The sequence below is a fragment of the Glossina fuscipes genome, unplaced genomic scaffold (assembly GCF_014805625.2).
Source record: "Glossina fuscipes isolate IAEA_lab_2018 unplaced genomic scaffold, Yale_Gfus_2 133, whole genome shotgun sequence".
In the NCBI taxonomy this organism is placed as follows: Eukaryota; Metazoa; Arthropoda; class Insecta; order Diptera; family Glossinidae; genus Glossina; species Glossina fuscipes.
In genome coordinates, this window is record NW_023998476.1 from 2,282,745 (window position 1) to 2,308,432 (window position 25,688).

General features: G+C 34.3%; 1 protein-coding gene across 2 annotated transcripts; it reads right to left on the reverse strand.

The window, feature by feature from the left end:
- Positions 1-3,076: 3,076 nt before the first annotated feature.
- Positions 3,077-23,994, reverse strand: LOC119640928 (cyclic nucleotide-gated cation channel subunit A). Of its 2 annotated transcripts, XM_038039286.1 has the most exons (8): positions 23,885-23,994; positions 23,622-23,686; positions 12,206-12,487; positions 11,745-11,907; positions 6,431-6,970; positions 3,566-4,231; positions 3,342-3,492; positions 3,077-3,265 (listed from the first exon to the last, which is right to left on the reverse strand). In XM_038039286.1, the coding sequence occupies exons 1-8, from the start codon at positions 23,928-23,930 to the stop codon at positions 3,115-3,117; spliced, it is 2,064 nt and encodes a 687-aa protein (XP_037895214.1). In that variant the 5' UTR covers positions 23,931-23,994; the 3' UTR covers positions 3,077-3,114. The 2 variants fall into 2 exon arrangements, with proteins under 2 accessions (XP_037895214.1, XP_037895215.1); XM_038039287.1 differs by lacking the exons at positions 23,622-23,686; positions 23,885-23,994 and adding an exon at positions 14,111-14,808.
- Between the last annotated feature and the right edge of the window lie 1,694 nt (positions 23,995-25,688).

Consider the following 25,688-nt stretch of genomic DNA (forward strand, 5'->3'; position numbering starts at 1 on the left):
GTGATTATGAATCGATCGATATAATAACAGATGAGTCCATCTCGAGTCCTTCTGGGTGTTGTATATACTCGCACAAACTTAATATACCCTTGTATAGCAATTTGTGTAGGGGGTAACAACTTACTGATTGCTTAAGAAACGATAAATTTAATGTCCTCCTCAAACTCATCTAGATAATGTACGTATCATATGTGACGTTTTTGTAGCCATTGCCGAAGCATCCGGATACGTTCATTATAAAAAGCAAACAAAATCCTAAAAAAACCCACATTGGCTTGTGAATCGATCTGACCATGTTGGTCTGTATGTATATTCAGAAGATTCTCCTTATCACAGAATTAAATTTGGGAAAATCGTTAGAAGTTCTTGCACCCACCTCGTTGTTGCAGATTGACTCAAACCAATGAAAGAATATGACTATAGTGTTAATCAAACCGAGAACACTTCTCTTTTCAGAGGCAAAAAAAAAAAATCATAAACTGCATTAGAAAGATAAAAATTTCCATTCAAATTCAAAATGTGATCCTACAGTGTTTGTAAAAAAGTAACAAAAGTCGATCATGGCCTCTCCATATTCTAATGTGTCTAAATTGCATTCTTTTATCAAATCGTGTTTTTTTTTTTGCGTGTTTTTAAAAAGGAAGTGATGGAAATAAAAGACTCCGTCACAGCTCAATAACCTTTTCCTCTCTTTTTACAAGCAATTCTGCGTTATTGGACGGATACTTGATCACAAGATTGTTTATGTTTTTTGGCTCTAGCCAAACTAGATTTCAAAATAATTGCATTTGGAACGATTAACCCTTTGTACATTCTACAATCAACTTCAGAACAGAATATCAATTCAATATTTTACTTTATTAATACTACTAAGCTTGTTATCTAATATCCATTTTTTTAAATTAGAGCCGATAGCCTGTGTTGCTAGTGCTCAATGTCTCTTTTTTTAGTCTAAGAATTCAATTCATTAGTCTAAAATTAAAATAATAATAAATAATAATAAAATAATTTTACTGAAACTTTCGGCGACTGCATTATTATTTTTGTGTGTGACGAAACTATGATTTTTTGATTGATATCAGTTGGAATTATTGATAACGTATTCAATGTAAACGCAGTCGAGGGCAAATAACCCGTCAATGAATAAGTTCGTAGCATTACATGCAGACGTCGCCATTTATTCATTCACAATTCAGCGATTTCACTTTTCCCTCTTTCAAAATGTTTTTGTACATTCTATTTATTTTTCAACAACTGCCGAATTCCACCGACCAGGGCGTTCAACATCATCGATGTTTGTATCACTGCGTCTAAAATTACAAGCCACCTCTCTGGCGTCTGCCTCGACGGAGAAAAGTCTAATAGTAGTTGCCTCCCATGTAAAATCATGAGCCCGTAGAGACTTTAGGTAGGGCAAGGCAAAGGGTGGCCCATGGCATAAGATCATCTTGTCCGGTAAGAGATTTTGCCTGTTCGTCTGCCAATATAAGGGTTTTAGCGCGTGTATTTCTTTGGTGTAGCGGTCGTTGAGTATCTGTGAAATAAAGATAGGAGCGATCTCACGACACGATCTCTATTACACGTAAAAAAGTTGAAGCAAATTTCAGTTTATCTTATGTTACACAAAACTGGGGACAAAATTAGACAAAGAGTACGATATCAGATCGCAGACATCTTATGTTACAGGAAAGGGGCTTTCTTTGATTGGTTGTTAAAGTGGAATGACTTTTTCAACACAGGAAATTCAGATGGTAATTACGTAGCTGAAAGTTAGCTTGCGCTAACCGGCTTTTTCATTTGTGATCACGACACACACTTTTGGATTGTTTTGAAAATGACAAAAGAAGCTTCACTAAAGCAGCTGTAACTCGTAAATTAATAATCGTAATGTTTTGAAAATGGCATGCTTTTCGTTTGAAGATTGGTACTAACTAAAAATCATATGGGTTTGTCGAATGTGACGGTACTTGCATATGGATTTCGATAGTGATGTCTACTCATGGAGATATTTAACGCTAAATGCTTTTTTTATACTATTTAATTTGATATCCATACCAAAGGCATGCAGATGTGCTATACACGAATTCTGTCATACTCTGCAAAGACATCTGGAAGAATGTACATACTGAATAAAATATTTTTATTCATGTCTGTCTTTATGTCCGCCTCTCTGTCGCTGGAGTTTTCTTATGATCGATTGATTGGCATGTCCGATGGCCTTAGCTTAAGAAAATCCTCTTAGTCATATCTGTATTTATGTCCTTCTCTCTGTCACTGAAATTCTGTTATAGTCTCTCGATTGGCCTATCTTGGGACTTTAGTCTCAGAAAATCCTTTTAGCAATATCCGTCTTTATGTTCTTCTCTCTATCACCGGAAGGCTGTGCTGCGCTCTCGATCGGCATGTCTCATGGTCTTAGGAGAATTTTTTCGATTTTTTAAGAAATCAAACGTTTACATTTATTTTTAATAATTCGTTGTTAAAAGATAATTAAAATCGAAAGTTATTTGTGAGGCACATTGACTTTCACTTCATTTTCTTTTCTTTTTTTGTTTTATTATTATTTCTTAAATATTTTTACCACTAATCATTTAATTAACTAATTTGCCTTAAAATTATGTAGGAATTTCAAATAAATGTTACGCACCCTCTCCCCCACCCCTCCACCCTTAAACTTTAATATAAACTCACATAAAGTGCTGTGTTTAACATAAAGGTTACACTGTTTGGAGAACTACAGATAATTCTATTATATGTTAACTTAAGTACCGAAAGGAAATTATGCACAGACTCTTATATGTAAAACTTATAAATTATTAGACATTTACTTAAATTAGTATTGATAGACGCATAAAGATAAGCAATGATAAGGATGTGATAGAATTATATGAATTTTGAATACATTTAGATAATCTCATCTGCGCATATCCTCCCTTATAGATATCAAAAGAAGATAAAGATAACGTGAGGGCACTGCTGAGTCACTTCTCTTTGTTCTTTTGTATTATGTTTGTGTGTGGATGTGTGTCGAGACAAGACATAGTTGGCACGTATATAACAAATGCATGCACCTGCTTTTTGTTTTTCTCTTTTTTTTTTTTTTTATTATTATTATTACAGTGTATTCTGTTTATTGTATTCAACTGATTTCACTGAAGAGGAAGGACGAGGCTTTGGTCGTTTTTTCGGTTGCAATGAATATAGACGTCCACTGCGTGGTGGCCGAGCATGTTGTTCAGCTAGTGAAGCGTGAGCTAAATGATAACTAAATTTTACAGAAATGAAAAGTAATTCAATTATTTTTAATTTAATTATCAGCATTTGTTCTCTTATTTACTTACTTTAACTCTAGTTTCGCTAAACGTTGCTTCAGTTTAGCCTGACTCGCCGTGTACTCGGCTAATAGACGTGCCAAACGCATATTAAGATTTTCTACAGATATTTCTAATTTTTCTATACCACCTTCTATACTATCATGAACACGTTGCGAATCTAAACGCGAATTTAATTAAATTTATTTGTTTTAGTTTACTATTTTCGTCCTGTGGTGTCTGTTTCACCTTACCTGCAAACACTTGTTCATCAAGTAAACCATCTTTACGTAGCAATTGACATCCCCTTTCAGTAAGAGTGGCACGTGCTTCCGGGTAATCTGCCAAAGTTTCCCACAAATCACGTTTAGCCAAACAAAAGAGATCTGAATAGCCAAGTGAACGTACATTGGCGGTGCGGCGATTGCCTGTGCGATTGCCTGCTATCTCCAATACTGAAACCTCGCCAAACACCGACCCAGCACCAAGTGTAGCGAATACAGTGACACCGTCATCAGCAACCACAGATAATTTGCCCCGTTTCACTATATACATCTCTTTGCCTACGTCACCTTTACGGCATATATAATCGCCTGGGCTGAATACTTGCAGTCTTAATTTCAAAACCAATGCTTCCAGTAGTCCTGGTTCGCAATCGTGAAAAATGCGTACTTGTTTCAAGGTATCCATGTGAACTTGTATTGCGATCTCCGCTTTCAGCTTATCTGGCAAAGCGGCCAATACACGTTCTTCGTCGAGAGCACCACTTTGCGACCACGTATACGCGAACCAACGTATTACGCGAGCTTCCAATTCATGCCCCACTTTTCGAAATGCCATGTATTGTTTAACACCGTCCATGCGATTTTGAAACTCGACGCGTGATACATTCATGTTAGATATCATTGAGCCAATGTTACCTAAAGCATTTAACAAAAAAAGTAAATTAGAAAAGAGTAATATTTCAATTACGCTGAATATTGCTTGTATTGGGATATACTTTTATGCGTACATAGAATACCACATATGATGAATACTGAAGAAATTACAAAGCATTTTAATGGCACGAACAAAGCAAACGATTAAAATCGTTATATCTGCTTGTTTTTTTTTATAGGATCAATACTTCGGGTCGTGTTCCTCACAAGTCTAATATGATGATGATAAGAAAGATCGCTCGATCGGTAAGTGTGATGATTCAACGGACCGAGTATTCACTATAGCCGCCGCCGCCCACCAATCGTAATTAAATTAAGATCTACCGCACCCATGATTGAACTGAGATATTCTGGCTTAAGAGTGGCGATTTTTGACTGCTTGGCTGTGACCAAAATGGTAGTCTATATAAGCCTTGTGGAAAATTTTGAACCGCTAACGCTTCTCGTCGGTAAAAGGTCAAAATTTTGGGTAAATTTAGATAAATGATTCTAAGTTGAAATTGTCCGCTAATTAAGCATGTTTATGTTAGCTATTGCACCCGTCCACTTTCTCACATGAAAAATAAGATTAAGGAACATTTGATTAGCAAAGAAAATAGATGGGTTGCACCTTCCCGGCCTAACTCCAAGACTCGTACGAACACATCCGCATTTCCGAATATCGAAAGAGTGAAACTTTGAAAATTTTTCTGGAGTTGGCAGAAAGGTGTCGTACAACTTTTCACTCTACCCATTAACTTCAAAGTCAAGTTTAGTTTTATTCACCGCATTGATAATTATACGCAAAGAAAACAAAGAATTGCATCCATTCCATAGAATGGAAGAGTGAGAGAAAGAGAAAGAGTGAGAAGGCGGGAGGGAGGGAAAGAGGGAGGGACTCTTTTGACTGTTCATATCCCCCACTCGAAATGATAAAAGTCCCATTCGCGTATAATTCTGTTAATTTATGTAACGGATATGTCCTTGCATTAAGTCAAATGTGAAAATCATCTGAATGAAGTTACAACGAGTTCTGGGCTTGTTTACACGCCAGAAATGAAAACTTCTTTTATGCACTTGTCAATTCGTGCGAATAGTAAACTAAAAAAGCGTATGTAATTACATTGAGGCTTACAAACATTTATACCCTATATGATGCGAAGTAAATTACATCTGTACGGAGGCATATAACCTCTGGAAGTATGTCAGTTATATATATTTTTTATATATTACTCTACCTATTATTTTAAAATCGTCTGTCTGATGTCTGATGTTTGTCACGTCGGAATGTTACAATTTTTCAAATATTTTCACGAAATTTTGTATATTCATGGCTCAAAGATAAGATCTCGTGAAAATGCATACATGAAAAGAATTTGCATTTAGAAAACCTAGCGGCAAAGACGCTAAGTCAAGGTACCTCGGCATACTAAACCAGGCAATTCGGACTTGATCTTTCGATCCAATCTTTTAAGTTCGTTTCCATATCACCAAAGGACAGTGAAGCCAACCTCACATTACGGAAAAAAGAAGACTCTACTTCCCCACTAATGAGCTCAGTCGCGAAACGCACAGTAAGACACACCCTTCTCTTCTCAAGTAACTTTAGGCCGAATAAAAGGAGGATGTTCTCGAGAGGAGGAAGTGTTGTTCTCCCCGTGTAAGCTCACGAAGAGCAAATAGGTGAATTTGTTTCTCGGAAGATATCACCGTCTGCACATAATAACTATATAACCATAGCTTGGTGTTTGGTCACTGAGGCATACTCGATAGTAAGTTTAATATACAAGAGGTATAAGCCAAACTCCTTAGCCCACATTTTTATGAGCCAAAGAGTTGACCTAGCCTTATTCACCATTGATTACACTTGAAGATTAAATGTCAGTGATGTAAAAAATTTAAAAGTCGACTTTACTTAATAATAATAATGTTTTAGTTATTTCAAATAACTTTTGCAATTTATTATTACAAAGAAAAGAATCTTTTTGAGAAGGCCTCCCAAAAAAAAGTAGATGAAAAAAACTAATAACAATAGTAAAAAGAACAAAAAAACATACAATTTAAAGACGAAGTGTAAGGTACTTTCTTTCATCTTGACTTAGTATCTTAGTACCCGGACGTACGAGGACTGCATGCATTCATTAAGAGTTCCATAGCATAAGTTGCTTTTCTTTTTTGTTTTTTTTTGTTTGAAATGCTTACCGACAATGGTAGCGAAGATTAAAACGCCAGCCAAAAAGTCCGCTACAACAAATAAATATTCAGCATCATTTTCTGGTGTTGGCGTCTCTCCAATTGTAGTCAATGTCAATGTCGACCAATAGAAACTGTAAATGTATTGACGTTGCAAGCTACTATTACGTTCGCCATTCAGATTGTAGACCCAATTGTCGGTGCCAAAGCCCAGTTCGTAGCTGATAACAAAAAACATACAAGCATTCCAATGAATTAACACCAAAATGGCGAGAACAACTTTACAAATACGGAATGCATTCGGATAACCGGTGGCAGTTTCGGTACGATCGAACCATTCCCACATACGTGGCAGTCTTAGTAAACGATTTAAGCGTACAATTACAGAGCATGGCAGGTTTTTTGGACCGCATAAATCGGGCGACCACCAAATATAAGCCAGATCGGTGGGCAATATTGAAAGGAAATCTAAACACCAGCCTTTTGTACTAAAATAGTGACGACGCAATTTATGGGCGTCACGTACCAGAAGTCCTTGCTCCAAATAACCTAAAATGAAATACAAAAAAAAAGGAGAGATTTTAAACAATAACAAATAAATTGTAACGCGAGCAACCCTCTAAGTACTCGTCAGAAACCTTGCACACAAACAAGAAATGAGAAATTTAAGTTTGCATTATTGCAAACCTTGATTGTCTACCACATACATGTATATAAACTCAATTATATCGTATTTTTATACCCATCGCACCCAAGGATATAAATATATGGTCTTTTTTTTTTTTTTTGCAGTATCGACTTCATATAATATATGTATCTTTGATCAGGGGAGAATCTACAGCCAATTTAGTTTTGTAGATTTGTCTGTCAGCTTTTGGGATGCATGCGGTATGAGCACAAGTTAATAGAGATAACTGATACGTAATGAACGTTAAACAGGAACCACATATTTATTTCAAGCGTTAGCGATGTGCACCTGCAAGCATGCCTTTAAATACATAAATTCTTTGACTCTCGATTTTAGAAGATATATTGAAATACAATTTGGTACTAACATTTTCCGAGACCATTTGAAAAACTAGTGTAAAATGAAAGTAGTGCTAGACTTATGAAACGTTGACAGTTCACTTTTAAATATTTTTAATAAATCGTAGAGCGAACTGTTTATATATGGTTTTTTATTTGGGACTAAATACGAAATGGACGCTAAAATGCAATGAAATTATCTGAAATGGTGAAAATGCAATAATTTCATTTAATTTATAATGGAAGGAAATAACTTTTATACTTGTATATAATTGATAAGCATATTAGATTCGTCCTCCCGCCGAAATTTCAAATCTTCAAATGCAAATTGCCTTAAAAAGCTGAAAATTTACTGAATCTATCCTGCCATTCAAAATTCACACTAATCGCTATTTCCCGCGTTTGAGTGTGAATTTTTACTGTATTGTGATGTCACATTGCAACGGTTTTTGTTTCTTTTTTTTTACGAGAGCTTTTGTTGGTTGTGGTCGTTCGTGTGGAGTTCGTTCTTTAGCCTCCTCAATCATTTGATTTAGATTTGTGATTCGGAACTAATTGCGTATTCGCATGAGTTGTCATTAACAATGTGTCTGTTGTACAGAGAACTCGAAATTTATTACTGTAAAAATATTTATAAAAGATATCGTCACAATTTGGTGCAGATAAATTTTGAAAGTCTGAGAAAGCAATTTGTAATTCAATGTGTTTGAAGGTAATATTCGTTGCGATCACGCTTTCAAGTGGTCTTATTGTAATTCTTACATTCCTACAATGAAAAAGTTAGTTGAACAAGTCCGAATATTTGAAACAAAGTTTCGCATGCCTTCGATTTGCTGAGATTGTTAAAGGAATCGTGGAGTGAAATATAGGGTTCATTTTATTGAATAAGCCTTCCGTGTGATACGTACATGGCAACGCTCTTGAGGGACACACATGGTTTCTGGATAGTACCAATCTTCAAACGATTCGTGGCATCTCCACTATTAGTTCATAAATTGCAGTCGAATGAATGAATGAATGCAAACGTATGAATGGATTTCTAAGATCATTTAAAACCACTCGCTGCCATTTATTATAAATAGGACAAGTAACTTATTCCGGGAGAGATAATCACCTTAGAATGTTTTACCAAAAAGTAACTCAATGTGACCCGAAAAGCGTGACATTTACTTAGCATGGGAGGTGATCGCGTATCTTTTGCACTATTATCGGCTTGGACCATAGTGATAGACGATAACCGTGTTTATTTCATTTGTGTGAGACTCTGGCTATCACTCTCGCTGCTGGTTTAAGTAGTAGAAATGAACATAATTTTTTTCATTTATTTTCTTGTTTTAGTAAAAATATGTTTTCATTTCATTTGGCCACAAAAATTATAATTTTATTAGAAATTCTCTTTTTGTATATAGTTTGCACGGAATTCTTTAGTAGAGGCTTTACTGTAAGCCCACGGTCGAGAATAAAGCTACCGGTATTTAATGAAAGTTAAGCGATTATCAGTTCACGCATGCGTCGGCAATCCTTTTTTTTGTAAAGACTGTTGTTGTTTGCTAAAAAAAATAACCACAATTTGAATTCTAATTACGAACATTTGAAATTATTGCCAAATTATACTTCTCTTTACAAAATAAATTTCGGTTCGATGTTTTTCCTTAAACAAAGGTCATGCCTGAGAAATAATGCATCACTGCGCTAGAGTATTTGCTTTCTTAGTAGCGGGACTACTGTGAAAATGTTAGGTAAAGAAAAAGCTTCGTAGCATTTTCAATTATAACTTGCTGAGTGAGGCTTCAAAAAATTGTGATATCCCTGCGGAACTAAGTATTGTGCAAAACAAGTAAGAACATTATAATCGGGCAAGGTCGTCATTAAATACCCACCACACCCACTACAACACACTGTCTAACACAACTCTAGAACACAAAAATTATTTTTTGTTCTATATAAAAAATAGATCCAGATGGTCGAAATTTGGTACATTTAATTTGTTTATGTTAAGTTACTATTATGATATAATTTTCTTCATGATGCATTGGAATATGCTACCCTTTTGCCGTTTGAACTTCAGTTTTCGTTATATGGGTAAGGGGGTTCAAAAATTTCCGCAGCCGGTCCAAAGTTTCCATATCAATTTAGAATGCCCAAACACCACTACTTAGCCACTTTTCTGAGAAATTTTGAAAACTGCAATTTTCGTTAACATAACTATTTTTCAGAATAGTGCGCTATAGGGGGAGTGTTTCAAAAAGTGTGCCAATCCGAACTACTTTCAATAGAATATAGAGTTTGTCCTTGGTTCAAAACACGTTACTGTACCAAATTTCATCGAAAATTTCAAAAATTGCGAGGTACAGCTTGAACATAAATTTACATGAGCAGACTAAAAACGGACAGACAGGTTTAAAATCATAATCTGAATTGATCGGTTACATAAACGAGCGTTCCCTCTGCCTGTTACATACGACCGCTCTAAGCTGGTATACCTTGTACCACAAGTGGTGTAGGGTATAAAGACACTTTTGAAGCGTTTGCTTAAGGCTGAGTGTTAGAAGAGAAAGAAGAGGGAGAAGAAAGATGTTTGGGTGTGAGTCAGTAGTGAAAAATGTTATAGAAAGAATTCCAACCTACAAATCGCAGCTGGAAAGAAACGAGATAGAGCTATTTTTGAGGACAAAGGATGATAATGACCCACGACAAATATTTCCATTGCTTTTGTATTATGCGAAAATGATCGTGGTTTACGGTGGGATAAGCTGAACAATTCTTCGTACTCTTACAAAGAACTTATTTCTTTGTCAGCTATCGAATATATACATATATATTATACATATCATACTCTGCGTGATATACATAGAGAAAATTAAGGGTAAACCTGCCATACCGATGCAATGAAGCCTTTCTATCGGACTGTCTGTCCATTTGAATCTGTTCAAACAATTTTGTGCTCAATCAACAAGTCTCATTTTTATCTATATATATTTTGACTCTAATTAGTGTATAGACGTGATTTTACACAAGGATGAATTCTATTGAAACTGCATTCGATCGAACCATTCCCTCCAAAAGCCCCTATGACCCCTGTCTCGAAGAAGTCGTTTTATGAAAAATTTCCCGATAAAAAACTCATAATAATTTATGGACCAATTTTTTAACTCCATTTTGAAAAGTATGCCCTTTTTTTAATATTTTCTAACAAAAATTAATCCAGAATAGTAATTTGACGTGAAAATTAGATGTACCAAATTTGAACCGCTCGTGTCCCAATTTGTCTTTCGCCTTGAATCTTTATATAGCAGCCAGACTTCAACTTTAGCACTTTGATACGTAAATAGGTGAAAAAAGAATTGATTTTGGTAAATTTGGATCCGATTAGTTCAGGTTTTGGACCTCTTCCCATGTTAGAACCCTAACGAAGATTATGCCTTTGCATTGAAGCAAAATATGGTATTATAGATAAACGATTGTATAAGGGAAACTGGTGCAGGCTTGTCGCGGCTATTATTTGTTTGCCCATTTATCTGTAACTAGTAGCGTATGTATACCAACTATTGCTGAAAAAACGTCAAAAATTCAAATGCACAGTTGGATTTCTCTAAGTTATCTTAGAATCTGGCTCAGCCTAAGAATATTCACTTGACATGACACCCTATATCCCACATGGTCACATACGAATATTTATGTGCAATTGTTTTTATTACTTTTTTCTTCTTTTTTTTTTATTATTATTAAACTAAGCGGAAAAGCGGTTGTCATAAGCATACAATAACAAATTATGTCAGAGCATTTTGAAATTAGTCGTTTTTAATGAAAGGATTATACAAATTTTCGTTGCCTGTAGATGATTGTTGTTATATTTCTTGCAAATCTTCTTGTTTGCCTACATCGCAGATTTAAAACTGACATAGGCGGGGGGTGATAAATGAATCGTATATTTGCGGTAGAGTAATATGGAAGTACACATATAGAGTTTTCACATCATACTTACGCTTATGCATCTATTTAATGTAAACATTCAAGGTTACAATTATGACAACATGGAAGAGTTGCAGTGCGTTTTAGAATGAATTTCACTTTTGCTTTTCGTCGACCACTTGCTTATACACGAAAATATGGAAGGTCTTTTTGCGTTTTATCTGTTGGGAAATTTCAAGCCCAATTTTACATTATTATTGTCATTAGTATGCTTTAGCAAACGACTGACAATCAGTTCTGGTGCATTTTAATTTTTTCCGTACAATAATAATGCGTCGAGACGAAAAACTAAATAAAAATCACATCATATTATAAATGCATGTACCTTCGTGCATATGTACCAATATATCTATAAGATAGATGAAATCGCACCAGTAATCCAGAAAGTACCATAAGATAGCCGCTTTGTTATTTATCTCCCAAAATACAGCTCGACCCACTACAAAAATGATGTTATATAAGACAGCTAAGGAAACAACAGCTAACCACTGACAACAAAGTAATAAAAAAAATATATATATGTATTAAATGAAGTGCATTTTACAGTATATTAGATTGGCAAGAAGGAATTGTGCAATTGAAAGCTTTTCCTTTTCTCTCCTTTTTTCTCTCCCCTGTCTCAGATATGTAGTTATTTTATATCAACATGTCTAGGGGAAAATACTAATATATTTTTCGCTTGGAAAGATAAAGAGAAAGCAAGCGATTACATGTGGAGATTCTTTCAAATTATTTTCTTGCCTAACGCTTGTTACCGTGACCTGAAATTTAAAAAAGTACACTTACTCTATAGTGAGACTGAAGTGTGGGATTAACTGATAGACGATTACATAGGAGACTGGAACACCTGATCTCATGCTCTGTATCAGGTGCTATTGAATTTGTTGCGCTGGCATCGTTGTTATTGCTGTTGGTTGCCGTTGTTGATGTCTTATCAATTTTTGTTGGGTTCGAAAAACGTTCGACGAACCAATCGGGCGGTTTCGTTCGACTACGTTTTGTTAAACGTTGTCGCAAGGCATTTAATGTGCGGCGTAGTGTAGAGGGTTTTGAATGTTTCATTTGGTCCTGTGCAGAAAATAAAGAGAAAGAAAGTAAATTGTATTCATGAATACTTATGTGCGATATAATGGAAGCGCTAGTCAAGTTCAACCATTCTGAAAACTTTTTTTCTCAACGATTACATCAAATAATGCCAAGGAAAGTGCTTGGACATCCTCAGTCCAAAGTAAATAATAATTTGTGGAAAAAGTATTGAGAGAATCTTTTTTATCTTTCACACCCTTCCGACATATGGAAGCAAACACGATACCACTGATAACAATCCTTCAATATTTCTAACTATATATTGTAGTGTAAGCATAATTTGTCTAATTTGCTCCAATTATTGTTATGTGACCTGATTAATAGAAAATATTTTCGACATATTAAGAAAGCGCTAGATTTGCATTTCCCAACAAAAATGCCGTACAGTGTTATGTCATTTGAACTCTGATTGATATTTTTTTTATTTTCTTTTAAATATTGCAATAATAATAACAATTTTATGTGAACAAAAATTATAATTAAAAAAAAGAAATTTCTTTAATAACATCATCACTTTAATCACAAATAATCAAGTAAGTAGTTGTGTGTGAAAGGTTCACTACGACACATCTTAGCTAAAATATGATTTTTTAAAACTATACCTACATTGTCTGGAAGCTTTATATGATAAAAAGGTAGAATTTCCATTTTCCCAATGAAAATTAGCTGCTAATAGTTAAGAAAGACAAAGAAATCTACCTTACCGAATTTGGACCACATAACCCTAGTTTTTGAATACCACCGCGTATGAGATTCGCATGAAACGTAAACCTTTATATATCAAAAAAGCCCAATTGTTTTCAATTTTTTATGAAATTTTATTTATGATAGTAGCTACATAAAGTGGACCTACTTTGAACCATGTGGGTCAATCTTCTTTTCCTTTCTTTTAGTTATCTTTAGAATAACGTCATATCATTTTTTTACTTATTGCTATTTGAAGGTTTTTTTCGAAATATTTTGGATTTTAAAAATTTTTTTAAATTATTATTTTGTTATTTATTTGGCGAGTTAATAGCAATAAAATTATGGAATGCGAAATCTTCCTATGATCAACGGAAACTGTAATAGTTCCCCTCAAACTCATATCAATAACACATGCCCACCGTTCCCTCGCATGCGTAACGTTTCCTCTCAACTTTTCGACAAAAAATTGATTATTCGTAAGAACGTACTAACGTTATCTTTCAAAAGCGTATTTATGATAATGGTAACAACTAAAAAACACGAACGTCCATAGAAATGCATAGACATATTTCCAGGAAGAAAAAAAAATAGAGCGCACTCCGGGTGGTATTTCATTTGTTACTTGTCACGGTTCTAGCCCCTTTGTTGCCAGTAGAGCATATTTTTTTTTTTTTTTGAAAGAGGTTTGGCTCCCTGAGCCTCCTGACAAAGAATACTAAAAAAAAAGGAATAGTCCCGTCGGTTGTCTACCGTCCGTCGGTCCACCGTAAGTCAGTCTGTAACCGTCTGGAGTCCTCCCTACCGTGCCATCATATGCACACCCCTTCGTCTCAGCCACAGCGGTGGCAGCTGTAGCGCTTAGCCACTCATCGGGGACACAAAAAAAAAAAAGGGAGTGAACAAACTAAAATAACTTACAGTATAATCCAATCGGCGCCGGTGTAGTGTCTGCCTATTTACTTGGTTAAGTCGTTGAATGCTGGACCCCGGGTTGTGGCCATAATTTTACGTATTTCTCGCTTTTTTCCTTTTCTCCCTTCCTTCTACTAAACTTCTTCACTTAGATAAAAACTTCAACTTCCATTGTTGGGGTGTGGGTGCACGGGTGTATACGTAGTTTACAAGTTAACAAAGCTGGAAAATTAGCCCTTTTTTTCCTTTTTACTTCATCTGGATTGAAGTGAACACATTGGTTTGCTTTTCTTTTTTTTTGGTTCCTTATTTTTTCTCTTTATTTCTATTTTTTTTTTTTTTTGTTTCGCTTATCAAGTAGTAATGTTAATCCAAAACTTCAAGTTTACAATAATAAGGCTTAGGAGGCTTATGCATTAATAATGTCTAGGAGATTTTACACTAACAATGCTTAAGAAATGCGGCAATCATCATGCTTGTGAGATTTATGCACTAACCATGTTCAGGAAATTTTCGCACGACTTTTGCTTTTAGCCACCCTTTTATATGGAAAGGTATTTTTTTCTTTTGCTTTAAAACCGTTTCATTGACGCTTTGGAGTTTTCTGAGATTTTTTTGTACGCAGCGAAATCTCCTTTTTTTTTCTCTTCATCAATCTTTTGCAGCTAATTGATGCGAAATTTTTATCAACTCTTCTTTTTGGCACTTAATGTTTGCCGTTGAACTTTTATTTTGGTAAGAATTTCTTATGGAAATCAACAATTTAAAATTAAGAAAATTAATAAAAAAATTACACGACTATTTGTTTATAAATGCCCTCTTTTTCTTTTCAACAATTTTGTACATTATTCACTTGGTAAAAACTTTTTGCTTCTTGTTCAACTTTAGATTCCTTCTTTCTGTTTCTCTCTTTTTTTTTATATTCAGGTAAAAGAAATCATTGAATTAATTATCAAACGGTGACAAGTCCACAACTTTTATGGCTATTAATCGATGCAGAATTTGGATGAATTTTTCTGTCAAATATCACTTAATGTAAATTTAGGATATTTCTTCTTAAAAGTGGAGTTTTTTTTTTTTTTGGTTCACAAAAAACGTTTAACTTTTTATTTATTAAAACTGAAAACACAACTCGCGTACACGTCCGCATTCCATCAGATCCCAAGTTGTTCTCCATGTCGTGGTCAGGTCGTGGTCTTCACATAAGTAAGATACTTTTTGATGGTAGCTGCTTTATACCAGCATTTGACCTCTCCGCTGACCTTTGCAATAACGATTTGTGTGCTAACATTTTAAGGCAAGGAAGCGTACGCATTAAAGCCAAATACGCTCGGGCAATATCATATAACTTACATTGTTTACTGGAAGTGTGATTCGATGTTAGAGATAGATTAAAGCAGAAACCTGAAAATTACGTTTTACAAATTGATCCAGCACTTAAGGCAAGTCTCTCCACAAAAAAGTATTTTAAAAGTGTTTTCCCAGTTAATAATTTAACACGGAAAGTGAGCCCTTAACTTGCTCTTATGAAAGCAAACACGGACTATTCTAATCTAAACATTAGGTTGCCTTTTTCTTTAATTCGAAGTTAGAAGCGGAACACTTTGATTCATATGGTCAAAGTCCATTGAAAAAAACCTATGGCAATTTTCTAAAAAGAAACTGCGACACGCAGCAACTCCAAGGATACTTTTCAAGGACTTGCGGACATTATGCTTTGCTTATAGCTTACATAACAGCCAGCGAAAGAGTTTAAACGCTTATCTCAAACAATTTAGTAAAACTGACTATAGCTTCAATCATAAGAAAATACTCTGTACTATGTAAAAAAGAAATTTTAATAAAAATAAACTAAAGTTTTCTTGTCTAGATATCAATTTCTTTATTTTCATTTCGAAACTCAAAAATAAGTGCATTAGCTATGGATTTATCTCTTCCTCAAAAGACAATATGTTGAATATTATTTTCTTTCAACTTTTTATGCAGGTGGTTGGACGAGAATACTTAAGTAAGACGCTTCGATAAAAATATCCACAGTTAATTCCGCTCAGGTGATTCCAAATAAAGGGCAATTTTCTCTCCAAACTGTGCTGCTTTTGCATTGCTTCTTTTGTACAAGTACTTCTTTTTCCAATCAAGAGTTTGAAGAAACTGACTGACATTCAGTTTATAAAATATATTTATAGATTACAGGGCACACTCGCATCATAATCGCTGCAATTATCAGAAAAATAAAAAAAAAAAAACACATTTTTAATTGTCATTTATTTATTTAGCTTTATTCTATTTTTGCTTTATTCTATTAAATCCTCCAAATTAATTTTAAGAATTTCCCTGTTGAAACTGTCACTTAAAAGTCTGTTGCAGTTCGTAGTAACTGTTGATGTATTAATATTCAAAAGCTCGTCGCTGAAGCTGTCATTGCAATAATGATCATCGTAGTCTGGAGTCCCACTAGGAAGGAACTGTTTGGATTTGATTATTCTCCCTGAAGATTGATTGGAAGACGTTTGCCCAATTAAAGTCCGACCTTTGAGAAATTTAAGCAATTTGAGTAGACGACACTGGAGAATGTCCACTAGGTTGCGTTGATAAAACGATTTCCAAATCGTCTTCGTTGTCGTTAGAAATTGAAATAATTTCGGGAGTTTGTGAAGGTAAAAAGATGACAGAGTCAATCGTCATCTGAGAATCCTAACTTTTTAATGTGATCATTCCCGCAATAGATTGATTTTCATTTTGCCCTGATGATGATGTTATGTTGTTGTTTGGTTCCATTTTTTTTATTTTAAACAATTTGTGTATATAATTTTGTTTGTCACACTTTTTTATTTGATGGTTCGATTATTTTTAGAAATTACTTAAGGGAAAAGTCTGCTTATATAGCAGAGAGTATAGAAATGTGCGAACTTATCTTCCAGCGTTATATGTAAAATTCCCGCTGCCTTTTATTTATTTTATTTATTTTTCTCGAGAAATACTTTTAAGTATGGCCATAAAGTAACAAATGAAATACCACCCGGAGTGCGCTCTATTTTTTTTGTTCCTGGAAATTTGTCTATGCATTTCTATGCATGTTCGTGTTTCTTAGTTGTTATCATTATCATAAATAATGTACGCTTTTGAAAGATTTTTTTTTTCGTTTGTCCACTAGGATCTATATAATGAAGAAAATATTTATCAAAAGACATTTTTGTGAAAGTAATATGAGTTGCGTCCAACTGAAAAGCATATGTTGATACTTTCTTACGAATAATCAATTTTTTGTCGGAAAGTTGAGTTCAGTTTGATTTCGAATTTTCGATAGGTATGAAGAATCTGTTTTTGTTAACTGAAGCGGAGGGTAGAGAGGAAACGTTACGCATGCCAGGGAACGGTCGGCATGTGTTGTTGATGTGAGTTGAAGGTGCCGTGGTATGTGTTTGTTTGGGCGGGTATATCTGTGTGGGTGTGTTTAGGTGTGAAGTAACGTGGTCCTAGCGGACAATCGCATATCCCACGTTCCTCTCTATACATACTACTTTATGGAAAGGGCGTTAAGGAGATAACCAAAAAAAAAATCCTTTTTCCTGCGGGCCGAAATTCCCGTTGACGTTTCCCATATATACATTACTCCTAATAGATTTTTTTAGCCGTCTAAACATTGGCCAACATTTCTTCTATCCCATGTCACACATTCGTGAGTTAATGCAAGTGCAGTCAAGTTAAAGAAATTCACATTTTCCTATTATGAATGTAATGATTTATTACGCGTGCTTATGTATGGACTAATTGTTTCTTTTAGCCGATTTAATATTGAAAGATATTAGCTTTTATTTTACATTGAAGGGATCCAAATGGTGTTGTTCGAATGACATTCATAAGCTATAGAGATGTTTTTCATGAACTTCACACATATAAATCAATCCAGAATAATCTACTTTGAGGTAAACATAATCAGACCGCTTGTTTATATTCTGTAAAATTAAACATTTCAAAAATAATATATGATAGTAATGTCCTACCTACCCAGCTAACGGGATCTCGATCCACATTATGCATAAAATACATAACCTAATAAGACGATATGCCCACGGGGACAGAACTTTGGCAATATTCGGAAAGAATATGACATTCACCTTTAAGAAAAGTTTTGACACATACTAATGTAAGTACTTATAGAGAAGAGCAGAGAAAGAGACGGAGAAAGAAAGAAGGAAAGAAGAGAATAAAATTTTTTTGTACTCATCATGGCAGAGCGAGGGATATATCGCAACATCCGCACCATCCAGGGGAAATTTTCATAGATCCTACAAAGTGTGTATAGTCTTGATCAGTATCGAATTCTAAATCAATCTTAACATGTCGGTATGCCGTGTTGTTCGTTTGTCCGTTTGTGTATTTATCCTCGTCGAAATTTTAACAACGACACGGGCTTTAAATTTAGCAAAAATGAATGCAGAACATGCGCCAAATCAATCAAACGACAAGCTCACAGTGCAATATCAATTGAAAGCACTTTCGTTTGGAACAGAAAAAAGAACAGGGGCTTGTGACCGGACAATGCATTTATAAATTAAGGTTACAGGTGACAATTTATCGAATTAAGTAGCGGTTTCGTAGTGTCAGCAGCAATTAATGGGTTGACACACGGACAAGGGGAGATGATTCAATCCTTTAATCATCACATACTAAGCAAAAGAAATCGAAATGAAAATTCTCAGAAAAATATTAGACTAATTTTAGTACACGTAATCAGATGGCTGCTTAAGGTGCGGCTATAATCAATAAGTGGTTCTATTTACAGAGAAGAATTCCTTAAAAAAGAATACAATTAATAAAATTTACAATAAATTACATAAATAAATGGTTTCTTGACATTTCCAAGTTCAATTCTTCTTCTTCTTCAATGTAGGTCCTCCAAAAGTAGGTCCAATATGGACGTTGAATTTCTTTTAATTAATGTTTTTTGCTGATACTTCAATAAAGTTTTCGTGGAATCACACTTTGACTTGTAATTTGTTAACTAATGACATTAAACACATCACAGTGTTTATGAAAGCGTTTATTATCGTTTATTAACATTAAGGGCACTGTGTGCAGAGGGAGAATAAACATTAAATGTTAATTGATATTACACACATGCACTTGACAGCATCACTCGTGTGTATGGTTAATGGGTTATATACGTTAATAATTCTAATATCGAAGTTTGTGGGTGTATTGTAAAAATGTTATAATTTATAAATAATTAGATGGCAGCATTCTATTCTAGCTAAATACAAGTTGTACACATACACACGTACAATGAGAGACATAAGAGAAAGAGAAACAGTGGTATTTATCATTAACTTATCTTAATGTATAGATATATATACCAAGAGAAAGACGAAAAGTGTTTGTAGACGGCGGCTTCCGTCAGTTTTTTTTTATTGTCAGATACAGTAGAAGGTTTACATGCCTCTTATGGAAGGGAGAGTAAATATCAAGGATCAAGCCAGTCAATCATAAAAAGTACCTTGTCTAGCCTATCAACATCGCTGGGAGAATATTGTAACTTCATCCTTTGTATGCCACATTCTGTTCCTACGAACATTGTAGACGAAGGATAATATTCCTCGCCAACGTTATACAAAATATGCAACTCCAGCATGGAAAAATTTCAGTAAGATGTTTATTAAACTGGGGCTACACAAGGTATATACATTTTTGGCCAGAATCAAATTCTAAGTCGATTTGGGCATGGCCGTTTGTGTGTCTATATAGTGGCTCCCGGCCACAAAAATTAAACCATCGACTTTAAATTTGGCAGAAATATTGAAAGGTTCTTGCACGCGGTTGCCATGCCACTTAGCTTGTCTATCCATCAGTCCGTACTGTTCGCTGTCCGTCGGTCCATTCTTTGGCCATTAATCCGTAATCCCATGCAATAGCGTTATGTAGACAGAGAGAGAGAGAGAGAGGGTTATGAACAGAGGTTATACATACTCTGTTGGGATAGAGCAGCCGTCAAAGCAAACCAACGGAAACCCCACAACTCAAATGTACGCGGACGTTACAAAATTTAGTTTAAATGATTTTTTTTTAAACTCAAATTTGGACTAGTTATGCTACTTGCCGCAGAGCGTCTTCAGCGTAAGGCGTATCCAGAGAATAGCTACGGTATTGCCATTTTCTAATGCTTTTCGAAAATAATCTTTTTTTTAACACTTAAAGGTTAATAAGCTGCTCAATTATTATTGTTCTCTTACTTTCTCTTGCATCTAAAAAAAAAAGGCCAAAAAAAATTTTTTTTTCTAGACTGTTACGGTGAGCTAAAGCGCTTGAATGCGTTTCCTCAAAACATACCTTTTCAACAGGATATGCAGTCTATCTCCAAAAATTATCACATTTTCATTTGAATTTTTTAGAAAATTTTTAAAATAACACTCTCTAGTGAAGCCGATTCTCAATAAGTTAAATTGACCATAATTTTTTGACTTTATTTATTCATATAATCATCAATCACATAAAAATCAACGGTTTTAACACGCCCTGCTAAATACAAGCAAACACATGCAACGATATATTATCTTGATTCAAATTTACGCCAATGACACTGAATGTCACACAATTTTCCGAATTAAATACACGCCGCGAGAGTAATGCCGTTTTTTTCATTTTTTAATATTTCTCAAGATCTTTATTTTTTACTTGGTTGTATGTGTAATAGCCGAATTTTTGAATGTTACCGTGCCACTAACTTTGCTTTCATCTCAAAGAGATCGTCAACAAACCCTTTTTAATCCTCGCTGCACTGGTGCTCCCTAATAACACGCGAAATACGCAAATGTTTCAAGTAGAGTTGCTGACAATTTTACCCTAATATCGGCCACGTTTCATGTAATAGTCTATCGTGAGAAAGTCATGATATGAAAAAAGTATCCCATTTCTATCATCTCTCGACAAAAGTGAAAGTCAAATAGTATTTTCGTATATGAAATGAAATCCAGGCTTGCTTAAGATAATTCTTTGTAAGTACATATAAATTAGCTGTACTAGCTTGATACACTTTTGTGCTGTTACCCTTATGAAGGGCTATCAACTTTTACATAGGAACACACTTATAGTATTTTATGACTAATAAAAGTTAAGAATCGTGTTAAAGAAAGTGGTATGGGGTGTTTACTGGATTATCATGCCTAGCCCTGTTTTGCTTGCAATTATAGCAAATTTATTTTCATTTTTCATATGCACCTTATAAAGAGGTAACCTATTGGATGTCTTTCACCTCATTCTTAGTGATATATCAAACGATACATCAAATTATACTAATATAAGTGTTAGTCAGATTATTTAGCATAGATATTTCAGTCAGAATTCTTTTACGTTATTAGTTAGGATTTTGAAATAAGCGGAAGCCCTATAACAGAAAACAAAATGTATTGTGACCGGAAAATCAGATAAAGTAACATTTACAGCCCCGTCCAACAAAATACTTATATAAGTCAATTAAGTGAGAAGCTAATAAAACAATTGTTAATTGCGTACTGATAAAACAGGAAAATCTTTTAAAAAGATCTTAGTATGTACGCAAAGAGCTTCCTATGTTGTATATTGTTGGTTACAGCAAAGAGCCGCTATTTTTTTTAATTAATCGTTATAGAGAGCGTTTTACAATCTTTTTAGAAATAAAATATTTAAGACTATCTTTAGTATAGTGACCATAAGAATAAAAATCTCAAGATTTGTTTTTTTTCGACCGGAAAGAAAAGTAAGCATTTTTTAGCGCCACTTTATTGTTTCGTGTGTATAGTACATGTTTGCGGTTAATATTACTGGTCTTTTCTCGGCTGCAAAAGTTGTAGCAAAAGGATTATTTTTGACATAGTTCGGCTTAAGCAATGGCTATAATCCGACCATAATAGCTACAGAAACACAAAGAAAAAAAATTGATAACAATAACTTATAGTTTGTGCCGAGTACCAATCAGAAATTCTCGATCCAAAAATTCATTAAAATTATCATCAATCATAGGCAAAACTTACATTCGATCTCATAAGGTCGTAAAGTATTATTGAGATGCTCTACGTCTTACTTATTTTATTATACATTAAAATAAACGGCAGAAGGCAGTACCAACCAAACTTTTATCTAAGTACCCCACCCTCGAATTCCGCCGACACATTTAAGTGCTAGGGCTAAATCATTTGTTCTTTTTTTAGTCTAAACAGTTGTTCCTTTGTTTTAAATAAATATTAATAATAAATAAACAAATTAGTTAGGAGAACAAAGCGACAACCACACCAACCAAAACAAAAACAAAGAAATGGCAACAAATAATAAGCATAATAATGATAATAATAAAAACAAGTAAAAGCATTATAGTAGACCACAGTCTACCATTAAATACCCTTCACCGCCCTACAGTTCCATCTATATAGGAAGTGGTTGAAAAAGTGATTCGACCCGAACCATACTTAATAGCGTTCGGGCTTGGGCCAGAACACGTCATTGTAACAAATTTTATCAAAATATCTCAAAATTTTTAGATTGAACATAAAGATAGAAAACGGAGGGATAGAGGGACAGATGGACTGACGGACAGACAAGCTTAGGTTGATTCAGAAAGTGATTTTCGATCGATCCGTATAATAAAAGATGGACCTATCTCAAATCCTTCTGGGTGTTACATATGTCCCTACAAACCTGATTTATCTTTGTACTGCGAGTCTACATCCATAGGCATTGTACCAAAACATGAAAAAAAGGTGACTGGAGTGGGCCTAAATCCAAAAATTTACAATCAAATGCAATGGGCCGTAATACAGGTACTTTAAGACATTCTTACTTATAAGTAACCTTTCAATTACTTACCTATAAGAAACCTTTCGCTTTTAAAAAGCAATAGATCAAAATAAAAATACTAATAATAACGTTAGTCTTTTTGGAGGTTTTTAAAATGTTGAAGACTTATTTATGCTCTAGGAGGGGCCCTCTCTTTATTACCCCGACATCACTTATAGAACAAACCAGAACAACTAGCGAGAGACCCACGTTTAATATTTAAGCCTCTCTATCCGTCTTGTTTTGTTCAACCTCCAAATCACAATTTTCGAGATATTTTAATGGAATTTGGTACTTTGACTTGTTTCGGCTCGAGGATGAACGCTATTGAAAATACTTCGGATCAGACCACTTTTTCAACCACTTTAATAAGGTCTTATTTTAAAAAGTCGTTATATAGGTGAGTACAATAAGCGAGGCGATGTATTTAATGATAGGCGGTGCCACACTATGTAATTTCCATTTGTTTTTCTCTAAAATTAATATGTCCCCTGCAGTTTTACCCTAGCAAGGGAAAAGAGAAAAAGATAAATAAACCTACATATAAAACATGCCTTTGATTAAGCCGTCAAGCATTAAGCCTTCTTAATGTACTTTCTTATTGCTATAAAGATAACTATTATAGAGATATAGAGTAATGCAACGGACGAGATTAATATATAGCATAAATATCAGCCTATGCAAAAGGCAAGGCATGTATGCGTATGTTTACCATTTCACTGTGTCCGGTTATGGCAGCAATATCAATTGTTTGTACCATTATGAGGAATTCCAACACTTGAATATTTAAATGAATTAATAAAAATTTTTAATTTATGTTCATTTTATGTCATTCATTAAAATCAACATTTATTGAATATTTTCTTGTTTCTTTTGCATACAAACATTCAATTTTCAATCAGCTATTTTTGTTATATCGCACTTTAAAACGTAGACACGAGACACGGCATAAAAGCAGTTAACGCGCTTACTCACATTGACGTTCACTGAACGTGGTGCAACGTTTCCAATTGTTGTGCATGTATGTATATACATAACGATGAAAACCATAAAATTTTTAAAGGTTCTTCTAACAGTGTTTGTTTGTTTTTTTTTTTTTTAATGTTTTGTTTCAAGTACAAGATCAAGCAATAAATTTTTATATTTAATTTCCTTTGGAAATTTTTAATTAAAATTGTGTACGGAAATAATTTTAAATGAATATATAAATATAATATAAAGTCCACAGAAAAAGGATAATCATCACTGAAAGAAAAGAATGAAATAAAATTAATTTAATTTAGAAGATAAACAATTTCTTCCCTGGTGCTTATACGAACAGATAAACGTTCTCGTCGTAAAGTTTGACATTCGTATTGAGCTTCATTTTCACTAGTTTTACGATCACTATTCGTTTCGTTATTAAGTAATAAAAATTCTCTCTGCTCTAATGAAAAGGGAAATTATTGCGCGAACTACGTCAGCAAGATATTCCTTGGCAGTATTGCATAAATATTTTCGCGCGAAAAGGTTGCCGCCAGATTCAAGAATTCTTAGGTGTGAGTTCGACCAGAATACCGGCTATTTTGCATAGGGGTTTCGCTGCGAAATATTTGTAAGCGAATTAGATGTCGCAAGGTTTGACGGTCGTGCGAAAAAAAACTAATTCAAAATTTAATTTCCACATGAGCAGTCGAGTGAATAAGCATCGCGACTACCAAGCCAGTATTCGCGGATTAAAATCCCAGTGCGGTAAAGTTTATTTTTGTGGTAGTAGGTATAGTGAGAGTTCAGTTTTTTAAAGTATTAAACTTGTCTGGGACTGAGCGTCCCACCACCTCCCTATTTATCCCTATTTCTCTAGGTCTTTCGCGTTCCTCAGTTTTTTCCGATCGTCACCGTTTTACGCGAATAGGAGGACATCTACCAAGTGATTGGCTGTGTCAAAAAAATGAGAAAAGCGCGTCTAATTCAGAAATCATTTACTAGAAAGTTTTTGGATAAACAATACTTAAAGATTGTAAAAGTCTTCCAAGTCTTCCGCTCAAGTAGAATCGCGCGTGCCAAGTTTATGCCTCGCATGTTCAAATATTAATGCGGAAGAGTACACTTGGCCGTAAGCTAGAGTCATTACTCAATCTCTAATGGGATACCCCACTAAGCTGCAACCACCACATCTGTCTTTATACGTGGTCGTGAGCTATAGTAAACACTCAGTCATAATATCCACTAGATCGCCGTGTTACTTGTGTATGACATGTTCCTTGAGTGATTGGTCATATTCCCAAAAAAAAAAAGTAGACTCAGACAAGTTTAGTTAAAAAACTTTCACATTTGGAGAGCTTCCAAACGAATGTTCGTTTGCTACGGAAAACACGATCCTTCTACGCTTTTTTTCTTAATGAATAACGCGGCCAATGTTGTTAAAGCGATAATAATCGTCATCAACATCCAATTACTTGTAGGCGTTTAAAAATAAATATTGCAAACGTGCATTCACACTTGTTGTTAAATGTAATTTAGTTGACGTTTTAATGTTATTTTTGATAAACTTGCGTTCGATTTTTTCTTAACTTTATGCATAATAAAGAAAAAAAAAATGATTTTATTACTTTTTAACGCCTATCGTCTGATTTGTTTTTATGCGTAAACTTAATTTGTTTTTAAATATTTTAGCTAATAACTATTATCGCACTTGTATAGCACTAGTATTTATGCTTATATTTATATTTTAATAACTTTGATTAAATTTTATGGCACCAATTAACGTCCAATTAGGTTAATTAAGTTGCTCGTGCAA